The sequence below is a fragment of the Leptonychotes weddellii genome, chromosome 4 (genome assembly GCF_054177405.1).
Source record: "Leptonychotes weddellii isolate Sample4059 chromosome 4, ASM5417740v2, whole genome shotgun sequence".
Taxonomy (NCBI): Eukaryota; Metazoa; Chordata; class Mammalia; order Carnivora; family Phocidae; genus Leptonychotes; species Leptonychotes weddellii.
In genome coordinates this window covers 33,287,685-33,301,452 of record NC_138372.1, presented here as the reverse complement: position 1 = coordinate 33,301,452, position 13,768 = coordinate 33,287,685, and the positions used below count along the sequence as shown (strand labels likewise).

Here is a 13,768-nt window from a genome sequence, read left to right as displayed (position 1 = left end):
CCCAGTGTGCTGCCCGACCCAGCCTGCAAAGCCTACCGTACTTACTATTTGGCTCTTTACAGAGAGAGTTTGCCAACCTTGTCATCCTGGCTTCAGTTAAAACTTGCTCAATGAGGAAGACTCATTTTACGGTCAATTGTGCATAGCAGCAATTAGGACATCTGTTATGTCTTAGGCTAAAACCTTCTCTAAAAAAACATAACTAGAAGTTTTAGAGACAGGCCCAGCTTTTTTGCTGATACACATCAAACTTGAATATCAAATAATCATCCTTCCCTTCTTTTTTTGAAAGGAAAAGGTGAAAGAGGAGAAAGAGGGTCCATCAGGCCTTTGGGACATGGGAGGGGTTATCTGCTCTTGGTTGCAGTTCTAGAAGTAAGATGAAGGAAGCAGGGGAACCATGTTTAGGATCCTCCACATCTGGCAAAGCAAAAGTCCATCCTCAAGCCCTCCTCTGACTCCACTTGGAAAAACTGATGCCCAGAGAGCATGCTGGTTAGTTCTTTCCAAAGGTGTTCAATGTTTATATCTGGCTATGGCTGTTAAGGGCCACCACTGCCCCACTCAGCCTCATCTCCAAACAACCTCTCTGAATTTGGCCTTGGAGGAAAAATTGAGAACTACTTTGCAATCCCATAGGGATAGGCAGCAATAATCTGTAGGGAAGTACTTCCTTGGGATGAAGGAAGCAAAGCCACAGATTTGGCTACTTACTGAGACAGTAGAGCTAGGAGTGTTGGTTCCATAACCTGAAGAAGGCAAAGAGGCCAAAGACCAGCGCCGTCCATCAGTCCTACGTAAAATTAAGAATATTAGGCAGTTTCTACAGGACCCCACCCTGAGCCCTGGACCTGCCTGTCTTTCCACCAGCACTGTTTTGGGCAGTTGGCTCACAGGTAGGCTCTTCCTTGTCTCTAGACAGTACTGCTTGGTCTAGTACATGCTTTCACATCTCTCTCCTACATGAGGCCTATGGTCGTGAGTTTTCCACTGCAAAGACAAACATCTCTAACTAAAAAGGAGTCTGTGACTTTGAATAAGAACATCCGTTATATAATACTGTGGTTCTGAAATAAAAATCTTCATACTCTCAACGTAGTCACATGTATTTATTTATTTATGCAGCGTATTCACTTTTAGAGAAGCAATGACAGAGGACTCTAGCTGAAGGGATCACCACAAGGACAGAACTGCCACTGAAATACAGCTATTCCTTTTTTTTGAAGGCTCCATGTGAAAGGCTCTTTGGTCTTTCCCAGGCCACTGGATTGATGAAGAAGAAGTGGACCACCATCTGAGTCTGAGTCTGAACCAATCATTGGCAAACAGTCCAAGGTTACTTAAGATCCATTAGGACCCATAAAGCCAGTCTTTGAGAATGTCTGTAAAGAGTGGTAGTAACCTCATGAAGAGACAGCCAGGTGGCATACCCTTGGCTGTATTATATAAGATTTTGGAGCAGGTTTCCTGCTGCTCTTGAAAGGATGCACCCCAAAGTTCTCATCACAGAGAACTAGCTATTTGCTTTGCTGTGGAGGAGAAAGATCAAGCAGGTATCTGGTGTGAAGCTTTTATTACAGGGACAAGTGATTCTTTCCTGGACTATGGGATGTGCTGTAACACAAGCGTTTTTTCTTGTGAAGCATGGGGGCATAGCCTGTTCTGGTTGAAGTTGGCGAAAATTTCTTTGCTGCTACCAAGGAACTTTAGAACATTAGCAATGGAGGACCTTTAGAATTTAAATACCCTCAATCTTCAGAGAAAACACTATAACCCAGGGATTTGGTGATTTAGTCCAGGCTTCACAGTTAAGGGAGGTGGAGAGAGGCAAGGAGAGGAAGGAGAAAAAAGAGGACTCAATCTTGCCAGGGCTTCCCCTTTTGAAGCACTCCTCCCCACTCCCACCAATACCGAGCAGCTTTTCCTACTAGACTCTGCAAGGGGACAGCATAGGGTTCCATGCTACATGCACCTGATTCAAACTTCATGCTACCCAGGCAGCTAGCTCTGCTGGAACCTAGTCTCTGAGGCAAAGAAATGTCCAGGAAGCTGCTCAAACATGATGTTCTCTCTGACCTCTTTTGTTGGGTCCTGGGAACTCTATACAAGAAAGCAAGTCAATTCCAGGAAAACAGAGCTCAGCAAAGATAGCACTAGTCTAACTTAGGGAGGAATTTCCCAAACCCTTGTCAAATAGACTTTTTCACAGATCATCTTTCCTTCTTTAGGAAGAAATGGAAACCAACTGCAGGGCAGCCAGTTTTCTGTAATCTGAAGAGCAAGGGCTACCACAGTCAGAAAGAAATGCCACTATAGGATGCCTCCATTTCCTCTGCCTGGTCATCTCACTGGGTGACCGAGGAATTTGTGGGGATGAGGGTGACTTGTCCCTAGGCTCAGAAACTTGGAACTATTAGCAATTCCTGCCTCCAAGTATATGAGCTCTGAGCCTTGGTTCCAGCAGGGGGTTCCCTTAGGGCCTCTTTGCTAGATATGAAAGGCCAAATGTTCATACCCACAGTCAGAGAAGACTCATCACAACCAGTTCTCACCAAGCACAACACCACAAATCATATTGTCTGGCCATGCATAGCAGTTTCCCAGCCCCTCTCCCCATAATGTCCACTATTACCTGTCTGCTCTGTGGCCATGGCTGTAGTGAAAAGACATATATGACAGTGAGAATCAAATGGAACCAAGGAGACTGATCTGTTTGACCCCTGGCATTTGGTCACCCTCGGCAAGAGCAAACTTTCTGTTTAGGATTGTGTGTATGTAGGGGCGCCTGGGTGGCTCAGCCGTTAAGCGTCTGCCTTTGGCTCAGGTCATGATCTCAGGGTCCTGGGATCGAGCCCCGCATCGGGGTCCCTGCTCCGCGGGAAGCCTGCTTCTCCCTCTCCCACTCCCCTTGTGTTCCCTCTCTCGCTGTGTCTCTCTCTGCCAAATAAATAAAATCTTTAAAAAAAAAAAGGACTGTATGCTTGAAGTGAAATTGCAGGATTGATGGATCTATCCTTAGCATTTCATTAAATCTATTTTGTGTGATATTCTAAACCCATGTGATCCTACAAGGTTCAAGCCTGACCTCAGTAACCTAGCAAACACAATTCCTGAGTACCCTATTTGGCAGGGTTGAAGTCTTCTTCCCTACCCCTACTAATACCTAGCTGCTTTTCCTACTATGTCCTGTTAAGAGAACAGCCCAGAGTTCCATGTTCCATACACATGACTCAAACTTCATGCCACCTAGCACAGCTCTGTTTGGATCGTAATACCAGGCCCCGAAATCCCCTAGCTGATCCTATTCCTAAAGCCCTGATAATAAGGCAGACACAAGGGCACAAATGGAACATGCTATTCCTTCTGCCTACAATGGCCTACACCTGTGTCCTCACTTTCAACATGGCAGGCTCACTCTTATCCTTCAGGTCTTAGCTTAAAAGTCAATCCCCTTCCGGGAGGCCTTACATGACCACCCTGTATAGATCCTCCAGCCCCATTCCCTTCCTCTGCTTTCATGCAGCATCATGTTCTTTCATTTCATGGTGCTTATCACAGTTTACAACTATAAACGCTTGCCTGTTCATTATTCTTCCCCATCACTCGTTCAACCAAAGAGCACTGAATAAGTGCTTATTATACACCAGGAGACACAGCTTTCCAATATTAACGAATCTCTATTAAAGGCACTTTTATTCTGGTTGAGGAGTAAGAGTAAAACCTTGGGTCTCCCTGGGATGAGAGGCCATTTTCTCATTGATCACACTAGGATAGCTCTCAGTCAGGAGTATAATGTTTTGGAACATACCCTCAGGAAACCAGGGACTTGTGCTTAGGATTATAAAAACAAATCCACTTCTTATATCTACTTGCCATTCAAATATCTAAAGGCAAATACCTAGGGCATCTAGAAAGCAAAATTTGAACAAGATGAGGAAAGCAATGCTGATGGCTAGTAGCCCAAGGTAACACACTTGGAAGGGCAGTGCCTCAAAAGAGGAAGCTAACATTTAACTAACATTCACGCAAATGCCACATACACATTAGTCACAGAGGTTTTCTATCAACTTACCTACGGGCAGGAACAAAGGAAAAGTGAGCAGGTGCATTTGGAGAGAAATTCCGGGGGCTATCCAAAGGACTGTTACCTGTGGGTGGGGAAAGGAAAAGCAACCCTCTGTGAAGTCTTTCTGAGGAGGACTGAGGCAACCTTTAGGGAAGAACTCTATCCCTCGCACTGGCAATTAGCACTCAGGTGGTTATGTTTTCAGGCCCCCGTCAGTTTAACAATTCTCTCTTTGTAAAAGTTTGGTAGCCCAGAGGTTTCTCCCTTGTTCCCAAGTTGCCTGTAACCATCTTATGTCTCTCAGACATCCATTCTAGTTACAGCAGCAACTTGCCAATTTCCTGCCCTCCTCGGAACACCTCAGGCTCCAATCTGCCTAGTCAAGTTAACCCAACTTTCCAAAGGCTTGAAGAATTCATTTGGTGCAGATGCTTAAACATTTCTTGAAAGGCAACAGGACTCCTTCCTGGTCTAAAAGTCTCTTGGATATATATCTCTGCACACTACATCCAAGGCTAACCCAGAAATGTGCATGCTTAAGAGAAACTCAAGTTCTCCGGTGGGGACTTAAGATAGCAGCATTCCTTAAGACACCAAACACAAGTCCCCCAAGTCTGCAAAGCATGCCCAACCTCCTCATGGTATAGGAATTACTTCCATTCCCTTTTAGTTTTCACATGTTCCCTGTAACTTGCTAACATACAGTACAGAAGAAGGTTCGAATAAAACTTTGCTTACCTTTGCACTAGTCACAATAGTTCTTGAGCCTAAGACTGCCATACTGTTCTGGCCTAACTTCCAGCTGGCAGTTAGTATTTAGAAGCTCCTAGCTGGCAGAAGCTGTCCATGTGTCTCTACCCAAAGGGCCATGCCAAAGTAAGCACCATACTATATGTTGTGCTGACCTCTCTGCCAATCTCTGTCCACCTCCCCACTTCTGTACTCACTTCCCACACAGCACCTCTGTCTCAGTTACATAAAGGCATTCTTAGGGCGCCTGGCTGGCTCAGGCAGGGGGTGTACAACTCTTGATCTCAGGGTTGTGGGTTCAGGCCCCACGTTGGGCATACAGATTACTTAAAAATAAAATCTTAAACAAACAAACAAACAAATAAATAAATAAATAAATAAATGTACTCTCTATGGGAAAACTAATTAGGAGGAGGCTTTTTCAGCTTCCACTTATTCCCTTGACTGGGAGCCTCAGTGAGGTGCACAGTCTCATGTACTAGGTCTGCTCTCAACCTAGTACCAACTCTGGGTTTCCCATGCTCTGTGTCTAGGACTATCTCTTACGATCTATTCCTACCTCCTGGCTAGCACAGGCTATCAGGGTGTGAGAGAAATGATCTGCAGTAGTTGTTTCCTTAGCCAGGATTTAATAAGTATCAGGCCTCCTCAGAATTATCAAAGCCTTTTAAAAAAATTCTATTCTTTTAAAATAGTGTCATCTCCAAAATTAACAAATACCTTCAGTTTGATCCTTGAGTGTAAAGCTAGATGCCCTTTGTTGGTTCCCCAAACTACTCAGCTAAAGCCTCAAAGAAATCCCTAAACATGGGTATTCTACAAACAATGACTGCTGTTCTAAGGACCAGGTGTGGTGCTGGTTATGGGACAGAACACAAAGAATCTTTCAGGTGCTAACAGTAATGCTAGGGATTCAAAGAACATACACATGTCAAAAGCAACTAACACTAACAGGAAAAAAAATCCTGCAAATCATCACCACCACCACCATCATCATCAGAGCATCACTAAGCTACGAGACAACTTCAAGCAGCTTAATAATCCTTAAAGGAAGAGAGAGTGAGGGATACAGAAAACACAGTTGAAGAAATGATATCCAAGAATCTCCAAGAACCCTCAGGATGAGAAAGATGAAAACTACACCAAAGCACATTATAATCAAATTGCTCAAAACACATGATAAAAAGAAAAATCTTAAAAACAGTTGGGTGGTGGGTGGGAAAGACATGTTATATACAGAGGAACAAAGATAACGAGTCTAGCAGATTTTTTATTGAAAACAATGTAAGAATACAACAGAGCAATATCTTTGAATTATGGAAAGAAAAACAAACCCTACCAACTCAGAATTCTATATCCAGCTACTGTGTAATAAAGAATTTGGTGGCTTTAGTCTCAGTTCCTAGGATGAGCCTCTAAATCCTTGGAATTTCCCAAGTGACAGGAGTGTCTTTGTTATTCATGGTGGGGCCTGATAGTTTATGCACATGAGATGACTTAGGATGGTGGCTGGTCAATCCAGAAAGACCAACCATGTGGTTAGAGGCTCAGTGCTCTAAGTCATTTGATATCAGTCTGAATTCCAGGGAATGGAAGCAGGGCTAGAGACTGAGTTTAATCACATATTCAATGAGTCCATCAATCATGCCTACATGAAACCCCAATAAATATTCTGGACACCAAAACTTGGTGAGCTTCCTGGTTATTACTCTGCATATTGCTACATATCAGTGTGCTGGGAGGGTGACAGATCCAGACATCATGGGGAGAAGACACCAAAAGCTTCATATGTGGGGCCATCCCAGACCTCATTTTATGAGTCTCTCTTGTGGGCTAGTTCTGATTTATATTCTTTTTGCTATAATAAAACTCTATCTGTAAGTATAATACTTTCCTCAGTTCTGAGTCATTCTACTGAAATATTAACCTGAAGAGTTAGTGGAAACCTCTGAATTTATATCCAGTCGGTCAGAATTACGGGTGGCCTGGGAACCCCAAGCTTGTAGTTGGGTGTCTAAAGTAATGACAATTTTGTGAAGGACTATGTCCAAAACCTGTAAAGTATGGATTAATTCTTGGTAATTAGTGTTAAAAGTCATCGTACCAGTAAAAATATTTTTTAAAAACAAGGTGAAATAAGTATCTTCTCAGATAAAAAGAAAAAATCCTCAAGAACAGCAGACTGCACTGCAATTAAGGAAAAAAAAAAAAAGTCCTTTAGGCAGAAAAAGATACCAAGTGGAAATATGGATCTACACAAAAGAATGAAGAGCACTAGAAAAGTTAACTACGGGGCGCCTGGGTGGCTCAGATGGTTAAGCATCTGCCTTTGGCTCAGGTCATGACCTCAGGGTCCTGGGATTGAGCCCCGCATCAGGCTCCCTGCTTGGCAAGGAGCCTGCTTCTCCCTCTCCCTCTACTGTTCCCCCTGCTTGTGTTCTCTCACTCTGTCAAATAAATAAATAAAATCTAAAAAAAAAAAAGAAAGAAAAGTTAACTACATGGGAAAACAAATACTTTTTTCTTGTTATTTAAATCTCTTTAAGAATAATAACTATTTAAACAAAAATAATAATAAGGTGGTGTAGGATTTATAACATATGAGAATAAAAAGTTTGAAAACAACATCAAGTTGAAAGAGGGAAAATGGAATGGTATTATTCTTATACTATCTGTGAAGAGGTATAATATGATAAGATATATATTGCATATGCCAATGCAATTACTAGGTAACAGTTATAGCTCATAAGCCAGTAAAAGATATAAAGTGGAATAAAAACCATTCAACCCCAAATAAAGCAAAAAAGAGCAAGAAGAAAAAACAGATGGAACAATTAGAAAACAAATAGGAATATAACCGATTTAAACCAAACCGTATCAACAACAGTAAATGTAAATAGTCTAAAAACCCCAATTAAAAGGCAGAGATTGTCAGATTGGATTAAAAAGAAAGACCCTATTAAAGAAACTGAATCCATATTAATAATCTTTGAAAAAAAGAAAACATCAGTTTCATATGTTGTACTGATAATTCCATTAAACACTTAAAGAAAAACTGGTACCTATGCAATTTCTTCCAATAGAAGTGGAAAGAACACCTCCTAAACTCATTGTATAAGGCCAGTATTACCTTAATACAGAAAGCAGAGAAGAACATTACAAGAAAACTACAGACCTGTATCTCTTATGGATATAGTTGTAAAAATTCTCAACAAGACATTAGAAATATAAAATTTTACAATGTATAAAAAATTACATACCACAATCAAGTGCAATTTATTCGAGGTATGCAAGATCATCTGACATTTGAAAATCAATTAATATAATCCGCCACCACAACAGACTAAAGAGGAAAAACCATATAATTGCATGAATTGATTCTGAAAAGGTATTTGACAAAATCTAAAACCCATTCCTGATAAAACTCTCAGCAAACTAGGAAAAGAGAGGAACTTCCTCAACTTGATCAAGAACATCTATAGAAGACATATTGCTAACATTAGACTTAATGGTGAGAAAGAGGATGCTTTCCTCCTAGGACTGGGAACAAGGCAAAAATGTCCCTTCTCACCAGTCCTATTCAGTTCATACCGAACATCTTAGTCAGTGCAATACGATTTTTTAGAAATTTTATTTATTTATTTGAGAGGGAAAGAGAGAGCATGCATGCATGAGCAGGGGGAGGGGAAGAGGGAGAGGGAACCTGAAGCAAACTCCAAGCTGAGCGCAGAGCCCCACCCAGGGCTCGATCTAACCACCACAAGATCATGACCTGAGCCAAAACCAAGAGTCAGACACTTAACCAACTGCACCACCCAGATGCCCCGCAATAAGACTTTTTTTTTTTTAAGAAAATAAAGGTAAGTACATTAGGAAAGAATAAGTAAAACTATCTTTGTCTGCAGATGACAGGATTGTCTATGTAGAGATTAAAGAACTGAATCAAAGAATCGAAGAAGAATTGAATCGAAGAATTAAAGAAGAAGAAAAAGATGAAAGCAAAAAATCACTGCTGGAACTAATAAACAAATACAGCAAAGTCACAGAATACAAGGCTAATATACAAGTCAATTGCTTTCCTTTATACTAGCAATGAACAATTGGTACTTGAAATTAAAAACAATACACAAGAGGTGCCTGGGTGGCACAGTCGGTTAAATGTCTGATTTCGGCTCAGGTCATGATCTCAGGGTCCTGGGATCCAGCCCCGAGTCAGGCCCCCTGCTCAGCAGGGAGTCTGCTTGTCCCTCTGCCCCTCACCCCGCTCATGCTCGCTTTCTCTCAAAAAAGTAAATCTTTTAAAAAAATACAGAATACAATTAACTTTAGCATAAAAATGAAATGCTTATGTATAACTCTAACAAAATATATACACTATTTATATGCTGTAAACTATAATGATGAAAGAAACCAAAGATCTAAATAAATGAAGTACTGCATGTTCATGGATTGGAAGATTTAATATTGCTAAGATGTCAGTTTTTTCCAACTTGATCTACAGATTCAATGCAATTTCAATCAAAATCTCAACAGGCTAGTCTGTGGATACTGACAAATGGATTCTAAAGTTTATATGGAAAGGTAAAATAACCAGAAAAGTAACACAATACTGAAGAACAAAGTTGGGGGACTGACATTACTTGACTTCAAAACTCATTATAAATCTCAACATCACTAGTCATCAGAGGAATGCAAATCAAAACCACACTGAGATATCACCTCACACCAGTCAGAATGGCTAAAATTAACAATACAAGAAACAACAGGTGTTGGCAAGGATGTGAAGGGAAAAAAAAAAAAAAACCCTCATGCACTGTTGGTGGGAATGCAAACTGGTGCAGCCACTGGAAAACAGTATGGAGGTTCCTCAAAAAATTAAAATTAGAATTATCATGATCCAGCAATTCCACTACTGGGTATTTACCCAAAGAATATGAAAACAGTAATTTGAAAAGATATATGCACCCCTATGTTTATTGTAGCATTATTTACAATAGCCAAAATATGGAAGCAACCCCAGTGCTGTCCACCAAGAGAAGAATGGATAAAGAAGTGATATATATATACACAATGGAATATTACTCCACCATAAAAAAAGAATGAAATCTTGCCATCAGCAACAATATGAATGGATCTAGAGGGTATAATGCTAGATGAAATAAATCAGTGAGAGAAAGACAAATACCATATGATTTCACTCATATGTGGAACTTAAGAAACAAAACAAAGAAAAACAGAGACAAACAAAAAAAGAGACTCTTAAATACAGAGAATAAACTGGTGGTTACCAGGGGGAAGGTGAGTGGGACGATGGGTGAAACAGATGAAGGGGACTGAAGAGAACACTTATCATAATGAACACTGAGTAATGTACAGAACTATTGAATCACTATATTATATACCTGAAACTAATATGACACTGTATGTTAATTATACTGGAATTAAAAAAAAACTCACAATAAAGCTATAGTGATCAAGACAATGTAGTATTGGTGAAAGATCAGACATATAGACCAATAAAACAGAACAGAGCATTCAGAAACAGACAAACACAACTGTAGTCAATTGATATATGACAAAAGAGTACAGGCAGTTCAATGGAGAAAGGATAGTCTTTTCAATGAATGGTGCTGGAACAACTGGACACCTATATGCAAAAAAAGCATCTAGACACAACCTTTCACAAAAATTAACTCAACATTGATAATATAAATGATCCTAATGTAACATCTGACTAAATGTAAAACACAAAACTTCTAGAAGATAACATAGGAGAAAATCAAGGTGACCTTGGCTTTGGTGATAACTATTTAGATGTGAAACCAAAAGCAAAATCAATGAAAAAAAAGTGGACTGCATGAAAAGTAAAAACTTCTGCTCTGCAAAAGACATTATTAAGAGATAAAAAAAAAAGACAAGTCAGACTGGGAGAAAATATTTGCAAAATACATTATCTCATCTATATCAAAACATATAAAACATCTCACTTGTATCCAAAATGTATAAAAACCTCTTAAAGGTCAACAATAAGAAAACAACCCAATTTTAAAAGGAGGGAAAGAGGGGCGCCTGGGTGGCTCAGTCATTAAGCGTCTGCCTTCGGCTCAGGTCATGATCTCACGGTCCTGGGATCAAGCCCCGCATCGGGCTCCCTGCTCTGTGGGAAGCCTGCTTCTCCCTCTCCCACTCCCCCTGCTTGTGTTCCCTCTCTCGCTGTGTCTCTCCTTGTCAAATAAATAAAATCTTAAAAAAAAAAAAGGAGGGAAAGATCTGAACAGACACACCAAAGAAGATATACAGATGGCAAATAAGCATATGAAAAGTTGCTCAACATCATCTGTCATAGGGAATTAAAAATTAAAACCACATGGGATACTCATACACACCTATTAGAATGGCTCAAAAACGGACAATATCTCATGTTGGTGAGGATGTGGAACAACAGGAATTCTTACTTGTTGGTGGGAATGCAAAACGGTACAGCCATTTTGGGAGACAGTTTGGCAGTTTCTCACAATGCTGAACATAGTCTTACTGTTCAATTTAGCAGCTACACTTCTAAGTACTAACTCAATTGAGTTGAAAACTTTTGTTCACACAAAAACTTGCATATGGATGTTTATATCAGCTTTATTCATAATTGCCAAAACTTGGAAGCAACCAAGATGTCCTTCAGTAGAAGATGGATAAACTGTAGTACATCCAATGTAATACTATTCAGTACTAAAAAGAAATAAGCTATCAAGCCATGACAAGACACAGAGGAAACAAATGCATATTACTAAGTGAAAAGAGCCAATCTGAAAAGGCTTCATACTGTATGATCCCAACTACATGACATTCTGGAAAAGTAAAAAGATCAGTGATTGCTAGGGCAGAGCAAAGGGATAAGAGACAAGCAGGTAAAACACCATGCACTTTTAAGGTGATGAAATTCTTCTGTATCACACTGTAATGGTGGACAAATAACATTATACATTTGTTAAAAAACCTACAGAACTTTACAACATGAAGAGTGATATATGAAAAATTTTAAAAATCATTTATGAGGTTGAGGGATCCCAGGGAAGAATGTAAACTGTGATAAGAGAATCTAACTGTATTATAAATGTATTGGAACAACTTCATTAAAGTGAGTGGAAGGAAATGTGCTGATCTAAGAAACTTTGGAAATGGAGTCTATTAAGACTAAAGGCAAAAGGAACTACATGACGTAACTTGTCAGTAAAGTTGTTTTCCATGTAGATATGCATTTGTAATTCTGACACTGTTATATGTATGTATACAATGGAAGTGAATCATTAAGTATATAGATGGCAGATGGTAGGAGCCAAGAATCTCATTTTTTTTTTTTAAGATTTTATTTATTTATTTGACAGAGAGAGAACAGAGGGAGCGGGGAGAAGCAGACTCCCTGCTGAGCAGGGAGCCTCATGTGGGGCTCGATCCCAGGACCCTGGGATCATGACCTGAGCCGAAGGCAGATGCTTCACTGACTGAGCCACCCAGGCGCCCTGAATCTCACTGTTAGAGTGGAAATTTACAGATCAGCAAGGGGAAGAAACTAGAATGATCTATATAATAATGGATTAGTGCTGGACACATCAGCAAGAATTCATGTTTAATTTAATAGAGATACAGATGGTTACATATATTATATACACAGGTTTGTATACATCTGTTGGCTAAGAGGGTATAAAAGGACACTCCAGTAGCAATAAGCGAATCTAGCACCCAGATGTTGGTTTCTAATACTATTCTCCAATAAAAGTATCCAGAGCTCCTTGGAGAATGGTTGATTCTAGAGCTGGGGCAACAAATATACAAGATAAGCCTGGAGCATCTTGTAGTGCCAGAAAGTAAGGAAGTGAGAAAATAACAAATCAAAACCAAAAAACAGGGGTGCCTGGGTGGTTCAGTCAGTTAAGCATCTGCCTTCGACTCAGGTCATGATCCCAGGGTCCTGGGATCAAGCCCCGAGTTTGGCTCCCTGCTCAGTGAGGAGTCTGCTTCTCCCTCTCTCTCTGCCCCTCCCCCCCCGGCTCATATGCGTTCTCTCTCTCAAATAAATAAATAAATAAAATCTTTAAAAAAATAAAAACAAAAACAAGCAAAAAACACACTGATGGGGGTATGCCAAGCAAAACAGCAGCCAACTGAAAGAACTCCTAATGGCCAAAGGTGGAACAGTTTGAGCAACAAAATGAAGTATTAATAGATTACAAATATTATAATATTTATATTATAATATTATAAAAGTTATACTATGGAATAAATATCTATGGGTTATATCATTTGTGATATAAATGATTAAACAAATTAATAAATGGGGGGAAGAGACAAACCGAAAGGATACAGAACACCTGAAAAATACTATCAACCAACTTAATAGAAAAAAAGCAGAATATACATTCTTTTCAAGTGAACATAGAACATTTACTAAGAATGATCATATTCTGGGCCATAAAACAAGATCCAATAATTTTAAAATAATTCAAGACAAATATGATATTGAATAAAAATCAGTAACAGAAAGATCTCTGGAAAACCTCCAAATCTGTGGAAACTAAACAACACACTTCTAAATAACTGAAAGAAGAAATCAAAAGGGAAATTACAAAAGTACTTTGAACTAAACAAAAATTAAAACATAACATCTGAAATCGCTAAACGAGTTCTTAGAGGGAAAACTGTATCATTAAATACCTACATTAGATGATATGAGGAATTCTTAATCGCAGGAAACAAACTGAGTGTTGTTGGAGTGGGGGGTGGGGTGGGAGGGATGGGGTGACTGAGTGATAGACACTGGGGAGGGTATGTGCTCTGGTAAGCGCTGTGAATTGTGCAAGACTGTTGAATCTCAGATCTGTACCTCTGAAACAAATAATGCAATATATGTTAAGAAAAAAAAAAGAAGAAGAAGAAGGTAGCGGGAGGGGAAGAATGAAG

General features: G+C 39.7%; 1 protein-coding gene across 12 annotated transcripts in view; it reads right to left on the bottom strand.

Moving 5' to 3' along the window:
• The window catches only part of MAST2 (microtubule associated serine/threonine kinase 2), a 198,896-nt gene that overhangs the window by 33,226 nt on the left and 151,902 nt on the right, over positions 1 to 13,768 (bottom strand). For 8 of the 12 annotated variants that reach the window (XM_081818316.1, XM_081818317.1, XM_081818314.1 and 5 more), the window contains 3 exons: positions 4,073 to 4,148; positions 2,633 to 2,653; positions 715 to 793 (listed from right to left, as the gene is read on the bottom strand). In XM_081818316.1, coding sequence (XP_081674442.1) covers positions 715 to 793; positions 2,633 to 2,653; positions 4,073 to 4,148 — 176 coding nt within the window. The remainder of the gene's footprint in view (positions 1 to 714; positions 794 to 2,632; positions 2,654 to 4,072; positions 4,149 to 13,768) is intronic. The other 4 variants (XM_081818318.1, XM_006729017.2, XM_081818322.1 and 1 more) reach the window with 1 other exon arrangement.